The sequence below is a fragment of the Dendropsophus ebraccatus genome, chromosome 15, assembly GCF_027789765.1.
Source record: "Dendropsophus ebraccatus isolate aDenEbr1 chromosome 15, aDenEbr1.pat, whole genome shotgun sequence".
NCBI classification, from domain to species: Eukaryota; Metazoa; Chordata; class Amphibia; order Anura; family Hylidae; genus Dendropsophus; species Dendropsophus ebraccatus.
In genome coordinates, this window is record NC_091468.1 from 11336224 (window position 1) to 11349064 (window position 12841).

A 12841-nucleotide genomic window follows, 5' to 3' on the forward strand; every position below is an offset into this window, starting at 1 on the left:
AGTGATTTTTTCCCTGCACTTACTACTGCATCAAACTTCACTTCCTGGATAACATGGTGATGTCACTTCCTGGATGACATGGCGATGTCACTTCCTGGATAACATGGTGATGTCACTTCCTGGGTAACATAGTGATGTCACTTTCTGGATAACATGGTAATGTAACTTCCTGGATAACATGCTGATGTCACTTCCTGGATGACATGGTGATGTCACTTCCTGGATAACATGGTGATGTCACTTCCTGGATAACATGGTGATGTCACTTCCTGGATAACATGGTGATGTCAGTTCCTGGATAACATGGTGATGTCACTTCCTGGATAACATGTTAATGTCACTTCCTGCATAACATGGTGATGTCACTTCCTTAATAAAATGGTGATGTCACTTCCTGGATAAAATGGTGATGTCACTTCCTGGAAAACATGGTGATGTCACGACCCGACTCCCAGAGCTGTGCGGGCTGTGGCTGCTGGAGAGGATGATGGCAGGGGGATGCTCAGTGTCCCTCCAGTGCCCTGTGTCCCTCAGTGTCCCCCTGCCATCATCCTCTCCAGCAGCCAAAGCCCGCACAGCTCTGGGAGTCGGGTTGTGACATCACCATGTTATCCAGAAAGTGACATCACCATGTTATCCAGGAAGTGGCATCACCATGTTTATCCAGGAAGTGACATCACCATGTTATCCAGGAACTGACATCACCATGTTATCCAGGAAGTGAAGCCTTAATGCAGTAGTAAGTGCAGGGGAGGTGGATATATGTGTGATCAGGATGATCCTTCAAGGGGGAATCCAGCCAGAATGCTCAGTGACTTGTGCTGTTTTCTATGGCAGGTGTGTTGCCGTGATGCTTTACATGACAGAAAGGAAGGATACGAGTGCTGTGAACGGGACTACATCACATCCATTGACAATGCGTCACGGATATGTTGTGCAGGTCAGGTTTACGTGGTGAAGCCCGACCATCACTGCTGTGGAGGATATTACGTCAGACTTCAGGACGGTAAAGAAAATGTTCTTATTGTTTCACAAATGTAAAAATACTTAATTCATAAGCTGGTTCTCAGCCTGTGTTACTCTCCCCTATCATTGCGTTTCCCTTATAGAGGTTTTCCAGGCAAATTTCTTTGATGACCTAACCCCGGTATTGCTCATGAATATCACATCGGTGGGGATACAGTACCTGATGATCAGCTGTGTGCCAGAGCTGCAGTGCACAATGAACAGCACAGGAAGCAGACAGCTCTGTACAATGTGTAGTGGCAGTGGTGGGGTACTGCAGCTCAGCTTCCACTGACATAAATCACTACATTAATTTACAATGAATGTATTTCCTGTATAATGTGGGGCACTGAACAGCTGATGGACAGGGGTGCTGAATATTGGCACACCCTTTATTTATGGCCATCACACATATAGTCCTGGAAAACCTGTTAAATGCATTTAAAGAGGATGTACCACCAGGTACATCCTCTTTAATCTGACCTATGGATCGAACGGCGCCATCACGGGAAAGCCGGTGCTCAAGCACTGGAGGCGGGCCGCCCCCAGTGGGAGGGAATTCCCATTCATTCTAAGGGAGCCGCGTCATACAGGGGAGGGAACTCCCTCCCACTGGGGGCGGGCTGGCCCCCCTCCAGTGCTTGAGCACTGGACGGTTCTGGTGCATAGAACGGCGCCATACACGGGAACCGGGCCGCGGTTCGAAAAACGGACCGCGGCACCGACTTCCCCGTGACAGCGCTGTTTGATCCATAGGTCAGATTAAAGAGGACGTACCTGATGGTACATCCTCTTTAAGGCATCCCAATGCTACATGTTTTCTCTTAAAGGGGTTGTTCAGCACTACAAAAACATGGTGACTTTCTTCCAGAGACAGCTCCACTCTCCAGTTTGGGTGCAGGTAACTAAGTTCCATTGAAGTGAATGGAGCCTAATTGCAAGCCGCACCTGAACTGGAGATAAGAGCGGTGCTGTTTCCGGAAGAAAGTGGCCATGTTTCTCTAGCCCTGGATAAACCCTTTAAAGGGAATGTGTCATCAAATAACCTATTATTTAAATAGTTTTCATGTTATACATATTTTTTAAAGATTTTTTTTATGTTTTTTTTCTTTTTTTTCCATTTTACTTTATATATCTTAAATGTATTTTAAAATGTAGTAGTTTATGTTCTCGCCACCAGGCCTAAAACTAAGTTGAGACTTCCTGCTCTGTACAGATCAGTTCCCAGCAGTGTCCTCCTTATCATCACAGATAGGAGTACAGTGCCAAGTGTCACCAGTATATAGATAACAGTATATAGATACACAATAGAGGAAGCTCACATCTCAGCCTCCCCCCATCCATATAGAATAAGCTCTTTAAAGGTCACTGAGCATGCCCAGAAACCTTTCTCATTCGTCTTAATGGGACAGGTCCTGTCTATTGCTGCCTATGGTGCATAGAGCTTGCTGTAAAGCATATGTGTACATACTATTTGAACAACTCAGGCAAGATGGCTGAAAAAAATGACAATTAGAAAATACAAGTAAATAGGGCTGCACTATGGCACTTCCACTTAAATTAGTCACCAATATCAGGTGTACTTGGGCGCGGCACTAGGGCCAATGTAAAGTCTAGAAGGATCCACAAAAAAATACAAACTTTATACAGAGTTCGGAACGCCTGGACCGCAAAGTGGCAGCGCCAGCCCCTGATCCATACAATGATCTCTCCTTTTTTCCATTTCTTTTTTCCTTTTAGCTATTAATCCCTGTCCTGAAATAAACTCTGTACATTTACGCCTTTTGTAGATACTGCAGAATAGATAGATACAAACTAATCCAGGATTAAAAAGTAAAAAAAAAAAAAAGTACAAAGTATTCTGCTGCTTTATGTTTAGCTTGTTTTAGGTAGGAAACATATAGTAGGAATTCCTTTCCTTTTACTTTACTTTCACTGATGTCTTTGTCTTATAATGATCAGGGATGCATAAGTGGAGTTTATTTTTAATTTTTATTTTTTAATTTTTTTAATGATCCAGAAATGTTTCATTTCTGGAGATGTAGCAATATATGCATGCAGTATATATATTTAAGCCATATCTGTATCATTAGCCTATACCATATAAACTAACAGTTGCTGTGTTAAGTTTTTTATAATATTACACTAAGCACCAGCAGTAAGGAGTGACACTTGCCCCTCTGCTGCCACTTATGGCTGCGTCCGAAACTGCAGGGCTGCATAAGCCCTGCCCCCAGGACATTTACATATTAGTAGTGGCAATCCTGAGTCACCTCTGATGTCTATATGATACATGTTACCATTAGAATAGACATTAGACTTGGGGAAGGTGTCTGTGTCACCAGTGCTGCAGCCTCCCCTGATGTCTTTCTATTACATGTTACCATTAGAATAGATATTAGACTTGGGGAAGCTGTCTGTGTCACTAGTGCTGCAGCCTCCCTCGATGTCTATATTTTAAATGTTACCATTAGAATAGACATTATACTTGGGGAAGCTGTCTGTGTCTTTAGTGCTGCAGCTTCCCCTAATGTCTTTATGTTACATATTATCATTAGAATAGACATTATACTTGGGGTCTATGTAACTAGTGCTGCAGGCATGGCACCCTGTAGCAGTAGTTAACTGTCAATCCCCACTCACTCTGCTACAAGGTGGCCCAGCACTACTAACACAGACAGCTTCCCCTAATCTAATTTCTATTTGGGGACGCTCAGTATCACCAGTGTTCACCAATGCAGGATCAAGGTATTGCTTAGGTTCCCCTGTTCAATAGTAACTTTAAGGGTTACTCTAATACTGTGTCCCTGTAAGAAAGTAGATCTCTGTTACTGGGCATTTGGGGTCCAACCCTTAGGGGCACTGGGACTGTATGCTGTATACTCTATAGGGAATAAGCCATAGGGATCCCAACTACTTTATTCTATGATGGGTAGGGGTCCCAGGGGAAATACTCTCACTGATTGTAGTGTTTTGGCTGATCCTATTTCTGACAATGACTTACCACGATGTGATACCTAAGAAAATAGCATAAGAAGGGGTCTCCCCCCAAAAAAAACAACCACTAACATTGAATAAGTATCTCTTATTGATAATCTATTACCGTATATCCTAAGTGAGCAAAACTGAAACTTTCAGATGAATGTTTTCCTGCAATGTCCTCCTGAGACTCGGAGACACGGCTCGAGAGTCCTTGTTCCGGAGCCGACGCCTGTTGCATCTTGAACAATTGGGGTCAATGACGGTCAGCCTTGCCCGAGGGGAAATAATACTCATGACGGATACTGATGGGTCCATCGACAAAGATTATGATGCTAACAGGAATCTCTCGGCATTTAACAGATGCCATTAAATCAGGTTTCGATGTCCTCAAAAATTATCTTGAGAACATATTTGGCACAATAAGTGTCCTTACCGGGAGTTTGCATGTGTAATGTATCAAGGACCAGCCTATGGCGCGTTCTCTTGGCTAATTTTCGTTTCCTCTATGCTGTCACCATGGTAGTCCCACAATCTTCCTGGATTGTAATAACCATTAGTTCAGATCACAGATGTAGACTCTCCTCTGATTGGTTGGCATTACTTCCAGCATAATACTTTTTTTTTTTTTTTTTATGTGCAAAGGTACTTGAAATTCTGCCAATTTCACTCTGCACATCTCCCGGCTTTAAACCCTGGCAAAGTAATTCATATATCACAATATTCTGAATGCTCCGATGATGTCATCAGAAAATGCTATCACACAGGAGAAGCGGCTAAGGCAGTTAAATAGTCTCATTAATCTCAATGCTCCATAATGGAAAGAATTTATTTTATAACCTCTATCTCCATCCAGTGGTCGGTGAGAATTAATCTGTGTTTACATCTTTGGGAAAAAAAGAAATGATTGGACTTGCTGTAAATCAGGACTAACTAGGGGGAAGCCGGCCGACTAGAGAAGAGCGATGACATAATATCAAGCCTTAAAAGGAACTAGATAGGGAAAAAAAAGGGTATACGGTATATTGTGTGACGACAGCGATTTACATTGGATGTGATTTGAGGCTTGGAAATCAGATCATTAGAAAAAAAAATTAACTTGTGAATGTAACAAATCAATGTGTGAAATGTTATAGGGCAATTACATTTTTCTTACTTTTTCTTCCCTACACCTTCCCCCCCGACTAACCAGGGGTTGCTAGGTTGAAAAATGTCGCGGTACAGCAAAGTCCTGTGAATTTTTTTTTTTAAAGTATTGTATTGCCCCCCAAAAGTTATACGAATCCCCAGTATACACTTATTATGGGAAATGCACATAAAGGGTTTTTTCCCTGCACTTACTGCTGCATCAAAGCTTCACTTCACTGGTGATGTCACTTCCTGGGTAACATAGTGATGTCACTTTCTGGATAACATGGTAATGTAACTTCCTGGATAACATGCTGATGTCACTTCCTGGATGACATGGTGATGTCACTTCCTGGATAACATGGTGATGTCACTTCCTGGATAACATGGTGATGTCACTTGCTGGATAACATGGTGATGTCACTTCCTGGATAAAATGGTGAAGTAATTCCCGGATAACATGGTGATGTCCCTTCCTGGATAACATGGTGATGTCACTTCCTGGATAACATGGTGATGTCACTTCCTGGATAACATGGTGATGTCACGACCCGACTCCCAGAGCTGTGCGGGCTGTGGCTGCTGGAGAGGATGATGGCAGAGGGACACTGAGGGACACAGGGCACTGGAGGGGCACTGAGCATCCCTCTGCCATCATCCTCTCCAGCAGCCACAGCCCACACAGCTCTGGGAGTCGGGTCGTGACATCACCATGTTATCCCGGAAGTAACATCACCATGTTATCCAGGAAGTGACACCACCATGTTATCCAGGAAGTGACACCACCATGTTATCCAGGAAGTGACATCACCATGTTATCCAGGAAGTGGGAAATTTTTTCCGGACTTCTCCTTTAACTTAAAGGGAAACTGTCAGCAGGTTATACAGATCTAACCTGTCCCTATTGTGCACAGAAAATGTCTCTTACCTTCATCCTCGATGCCATTACAGCCCAGTAAGACCATTAGTAGCACCCTTTAGAAGCACTGCCCGCCCCCAGGTTTAGCCTGCCCCTGGCTGTTGATTACCATTACAAATAGGCGGGCCAGCCGGGGGTGGATCAGCACTATGGTGGCGGGCAGTGCACCTAACAGTCTTACCAGTTCATGTAACAAATGACTGCACCAGAATGGCGCTGAGGATGAAGATAAGAGACATACCTTCTTTCTCAGCGCCCCGTCCACAGTAGGGACATATCAGCAGGTTAGATTTGTCTCACCTACTGATAGTTCCCCTTTAACCAGATACAACATTTCCTTGAATCTTATTTAAAGTGATGGTACACACTGTAACAGGTCTTTCAATGAAGTGCGGATAACACAGTAAATCAGTTTCTTCACAGTTTCTCACTAGTACTATACAAGTATTCTTAGCTTCTCGCTGGTGGATATAGATATGGAAATATACTCTGACAGTTCATAGCTTCTTTACTGGTAGATGCAGGAATATACTTTGGACCATCACAGCCTCTCTATGGTGGGAATTATACATATACTCAGAAACAATCTTTAGTTACTTGACTATAATTTAGTTGGTTACTCAGCGATGGTGACAGTGGACTGCCCAAGGGCCCTATCCAGTTGGATCAGTTGGATACTCAGCTGTGGGGGCTTAGAATAGAGTACTGTTGCTCACATTAATGAACATCCGCCTAATGCTGTCTTGTGGGCACCGAGTGACACTAGGCCAGGAATGTAGGCACCATCTAGTGCTCAGTAGGCTCTCTCTCTCATGATACTGTCACAATATCTCTGACTAATGGTCCTATTACATGGCCCAATGCCTAGCCCGTTGTTCCGGATAAGCAAGCGCCAATCTGCTAGATCAGCGCTTGCTTACAGAGCCATTACACGGCTGTGTTATCATGCAGCAAGGAATATATATATATATATATATATATATATATATATAATGTATGTATAATTAAAGATGTCCACACAGCCCTTGTATTTAGTGTTAAATAATAGTTTATACATAACTGTCCACACTCCCCGATGCTTCTGTCCGCTTCTCAGTCTCTTCCTGGTTGGAAGGCACAGCCACCGGGAGAACTGCAGAGTCAGTCTCTAAAGGGACAAGCTGCTCAGCCAATCACTGCCCACTGTGCAGTTCTGTCTCAGCTAGTGATTGGCTGAGCAGTTTGTCCCTTTAGAGACTGACTCTGCAGTTCCAGGGGCTACAAGCGACTTGCAGAAGCCAGGAAGATACCAGGGAGCGTGGAGAGGTATGTACAAATTTTATTATTTTCTTTACACATTCATCAGCCAGGGATTGGTGCACAGTAAAAATCAGACAGCAACATAAACATGAGGAAAATACAGTATTATGGTTAACCCTTCTTGTGACTCTCCTTCAGCCGTGCTAGACAGTGGGAAACACATAGTGACATCTGGTGGTGGGAGTGCAAATTACATCTTCCTATCCCAAAGCATACAAACACATAATACCGACCTACATATGCTGCAATAAAGAAGTGGCACACCCGCTATGGGACATTGCAAATAGATGCTTTCCTCGGCTTGTTCTGAATGGAGATAGAGATGGTAATGCTAGACATCTCTGTTAGAGGTTTATCTCTCTGAGATCAAAAGGAAAAATCCAACAACCTAATCCTTCTCTCCTCTGACATCTGCTGTTGGGGGAGCTGGAAGGCCACCAAAGACGCTAGATGGTAGGGTCAAATCAGTATTAGCGGAGGCCCTTTGACAAAACAGCTATGGACCTTTCTTTTTATTTTATTTTATTTTATTTTTTTTGGGGGGGAGGGGGGGCACTCTAGAGAATATCAGAGGCCCAAATTTAAATACTAGAGATCAGTGGAACTCAAGCATGCTCGGGTCCATCTAAACTCTAGGGTGCAGCATTTGATTACTGGTGGCTGTAGAAGTTGGATGCGGCCCTAGGGAGCCTGGGAAAACATAGATACAGCCTATGGGTTTGGACAGACCCCAGCATGCTTGAGTTGTGCTCATCTCTTGCAATTAACTCTTTCGACCCCTTTTTTTTTACAAGTGGCAGTTCTCCTAATATGCAGAAGAATAGGATTCTTGCCACACCCCTTCCCCCACCCTTCAGCTGTTGATTGATAGTTGACTGCCTATAAACAGCATGGATAGATAACTCCCAATCAGCAGCTGGTGGGTGGAGTTTTCAGCATCTCATAAATATCCAGGACTACTGGGCTCATGCACATAATAGAGAGGACTACTTATTGTCCATGTTATTCAGGAGGAGATCTCTGGATCAGCTGCACAGAATATTGTAAGTAATACATCATTCTATTCAGCTTCTCTGTCACTAGTTTATACTACCCTGGGATAGGACAAGATAAACCTCCTGGCAGGGTCTCTTTAAACTCATTAAAAAGGGACATATCAAAGGTTTTTGTCAGCGATGGTCTTTGCTGAGACCCCCACCAATGAGGAGAATGAGCCGACTCTCAGCAATCTCCATCCAAGCAACTCTGTTATAAGTCTATGGAGCCACTGGATACTTGGTGGGACCCCAGTGATCAGCTTGGTATCCAATCAATTGGGAGATAAAAACTGAGATAGAAATACCCCTTTAAAGGGGATATCCAGGCTTAGTAAACATGGTGTCCTGTGCTCTGGTTGGGTTTGGGGTTTTGCAACTCAGTTCCATAAAAGTGAAGGGAGCAGAACTGTAATAGCACACACAACCAGACGACAGGGGTGGCGCTGTTTTTGCGAGAAAGTAGCTTTTTCTAAGCCTGGATAACCCCTTTAAGCTTCCTTTTTTCAGAGGCCTGGAATCTAATTGGTTGCTATGGACAAATACGCCAACTATGCTTTTCAATGCAGAGGCATCCGACAAAAAGGGTGTACCGCTCGATATATTATTTTTCACATAGGAAACTATGGGGGATGTATATTACTATAAGCCTATACTGTAACCTATGCTGTAACCCATCCTTGGAGGTACACAGTAATAAATCGCCCCAAAATATACCCCCAACAGAAGTTTCCATAGTGATATGAACAGAGCCTTATTCTATTCTTCATAATTGTGGATTTTGCTTTGGAATATCATTATTGACCAGGTAATTTGATCTTAAAGGGGATGTTCATGTTGATTAAACTTTTTGCTGGAATAATTAGATGTGTCAACACAATCATGTTATTAATTAGGTGTAATTAATCATTCTGTGCTGGAAGGTTGTAAATTGCCTCGATCCGCTGTTACCTATCCGCTCGGATTGACGCTCATATCTCCTGACAACCACCGAGGGTTTATTTTAGGTTCAGGTGTTTAGGTACAGACGGAAATAGAATTATCTGTAATTCCATCATTTAATCACAGGAACTGTGCAGAGAATCACAATGTGATGGTTGTGATTCACTTGAAGGAAGCTAAAACATGGGTAAAACTGATTCATAGATGAGTCCCCCATCGAAATTGGCTGGTTTAGCCAACACATCTGTAAAGTGTATGATTAGCCTTGGGTTGGTTGTATCCATGTGTAGCATCTTCTGTGGTGTCCAAACAGTACAATGGCAGTGCCCAAACTGTACTGTTCTGGGGTGCAAGGCTGGGTGCCGAGACCATCAAGGTCAACGGTGCTCTCTATGGTGTTGATGGGACGCTCTATATGAGACCACACAGGTTGCACCGTTTCCCCAAGACCAGCCATGTTCCAGATATTACAGACCAGTTGTGTCCTGGTAAAGGGTTGCTATAAGATGACATCTTAGCCAAGAAGTCGGAAATTCGTTTCGTGAGCTTCACAGGTTTTTGGCCAAACTCGTTAAGATTCAGGAATCGAATCTTAACCAATTTCATTAAAACAGCCAAAACTATAGTAGCTACAGTACTGGGACTTTTACAGAAAGGGGAATATGTTAGATCATGTTGTTATAAAGTGTCAAAAATCAGAAAATCACAATTTAAAAAAATGTCAATCAGTCAGTCAATCCTCCAATTTCGGCCATTCCTCTCCTCTCTGTCCCTATATCGCTCTGTTAGTCTCTCCCTGCTCTGCTCTAGCTGCCCGCTGCTATCTTGTTCTCTTCTCCACACACAGCCAACTGGCCATCTCCTTTACCAAACCTCCTTATATAGAGGGGGAGGTGCTTACATTACAGAGGGGCCCTCAGCTGATTGGACGGGCGCTAAGGATTATGGTTTATCCCTTTCTCCCACCCAGTGACGCGTCAGACAGCATGTGCGGCGCCATTTTGTTTTATTTTGTGAATTTTCTTCACGAATAGGCAGGAACTCGCTTTGCTGAACAAAGTGAATTGGCAGCCCGATTAGCAGAACAAATCTTGATTTGCCAAATCTAATCTTAACCATGTTCTTCAAAAATGAGATAAAGAACTCTGGTTGGGACAGGTCAAAGGGAAAAGACCCTGTCAATGCTGGCATAGGTGAGGTCTTGTCCCTTTGGTCTGGGACCATCTTTCTACTTGAGGGCATGTAGGCCTTATTCACACATTCACACAACCTACAATTAGGATCTCTTACTAGATATCAAAAGATGTCAAGGGCAACAAATCCAATCCTGCCTGAGAAAGGTCTAGCCAAACCCATTGGAGGGGTAGATGGAGCGGCTTTATTGTACTTAGGACATAGGATTCCTACTGTGGCTGGGAGTAGTGGTGTTTGTACTGGGGCAGATCACGAGACTGCCACAGTACCCCCCCCTCAAACCACTGGTACCGTCCAATTGCTGCTTTTAATCCAAGATCTGTCCTGGGGTCCATTCGGCATGTGATGCTGTTTTTGTCCTAAAAAACAACTTTTAAACTTGCAGCCCTGTGTCAAATGGACATGGCCTAGAGTGTCTGTGCCCTAGGCCTGCACCGCCTCTCCGTCCATCCTCCTCGCTCGCTTCATCATTAGGAATTCCCCTGCACTGCATATGTGCTGGATCGTCAAGACTCATGTGCAGTGTTCTGACAAGTGATGAACAGGAAAAATCCCCTTCAACGCATGGTTCGCATCACATTGACATCTGCACAGATCTGGTCAGGATTTGCAAGTGCAAATTGTGAATAGTCAACAATTTTGAAGATGCCATAAATCTGTGACACGGTTATATTGTCATCCAAGCCGTATAATGTCAGAAATGTCATATATTGTTATACTGTCGTTGACGTGCAGAGATGCTACCTCCACTAGGTGGCGCCAGAGAGCAAGACCTTTCCTTTCTGGGAGACAGCTGCTTTGCATATTCTCTTTTCCAGAATCCTATGAGTCTCCACATGCTCTCCTCAAGGAGAAACTTTATCCCACAAATCTTTTAAGAACCAAGATAGGATGCAGTATTAGAGTTAGTATTTTATCTTACATGTATGTTTTACGTCTATGTACAGGAGAGATCTGCTGTTACGACAGTGCACAGAACAGAGTATCTATCGGAACCGGAGACTCCTGTTGCGGAGATAGCCCCTACTCCAAGGCTGGAGCCCAGATCTGCTGCGGACAGTCACTCCATGACGGCTTCACTCAGAGATGTTGCGGTGGTAGAATGATCCCGCCGGACTTTATCTGCTGTGGTGACGGACAGGAGGGATCTCTGTATAGGAAGTCACTGGGTAAGTGAACATTCAGTCATTCTTTGCTGTGAGGTTAAAGGGAAGGTGTCACCTAAATTTTCTCTTACTGACTTAAGTCGGACACTAAAACTTGTTCTTTTATTCTAATCTGTTTCTATTTTCTGACTTGATTTTTTGTTATTTTCTTTTTTGTACATTGTTATGGGGGCTGGCATATTCCCTGAGCTGTTCTTAACAGCAATTAGTGACATGTTTACAGCAAGACTCATAGACATAGACGGCAATAGACATACTCTGTCCCCTTGAGATGAATGTGAACATAACTGAGCGTGCTCTGTGACCTTTGCAAAGGTCATTCCACAGGGAGATATTGTCTGCTCTATCTACTGGGGTCACATGATGCTGCAATGCTGTACAGATCACTTTAAAGCAGCTTTCTCCTATCACCACAGACACAACAGGAAGTCTCAGCTTAGTTTTATCCCCAGTGGTGAGAATGAAAACTGCAAGATCTCAGGATTACTTTATATTATAGATAGAACAATGGAAAATTAGAAAAAATTTCACCAACAATTCTTCAAAATTATGTTTAACATAAAAACATTATTTATACAATAAGTTGTTTTCTGATGACACCTTCCCTTTAGGTAAGAAGTATGTAGGCCCTTAGTAGGTAGTTTCCCCACTATATATTGCCAGTTCACATACATACACAGTTCATATACAATTCACAGTGTGAACTGCGCTGTTTGATAGATAGATAGATAGATAGATAGATAGATAGATAGATAGATAGGAGATAGATAGATAGATAGATAGATAGATAGGAGATAGATAGATAGATAGATAGATAGATAGATAGATAGATAGGAGATAGATAGATAGATAGATAGATAGGAGATAGATAGATAGATAGATAGATAGATAGATAGATAGATAGATAGGAGATAGATAGATAGGAGATAGATAGATAGATAGATAGATAGATAGATAGGAGATAGATAGATAGATAGATAGATAGATAGATAGATAGATAGATAGATAGATAGATAGATATAGATAGATAGATAGATAGGAGATAGATAGATAGGAGATAGATAGATAGATAGATAGATAGATAGATAGATAGATAGGAGATAGATAGATAGATAGGAGATAGATAGATAGGAGATAGATAGATAGGAGATAGATAGATAGGAGATAGATAGATA

The 12841-nt window shown here is 42.8% G+C and overlaps 1 protein-coding gene across 1 annotated transcript in view; it reads left to right on the top strand.

Annotated features, from left to right (window-relative positions):
- Positions 1-12841, top strand: part of USH2A (usherin) — a 504580-nt gene that overhangs the window by 355415 nt on the left and 136324 nt on the right. The window contains exons 49-50 of the mRNA XM_069955428.1: positions 838-1006; positions 11448-11669. Coding sequence (XP_069811529.1) covers positions 838-1006; positions 11448-11669 — 391 coding nt within the window. The remainder of the gene's footprint in view (positions 1-837; positions 1007-11447; positions 11670-12841) is intronic.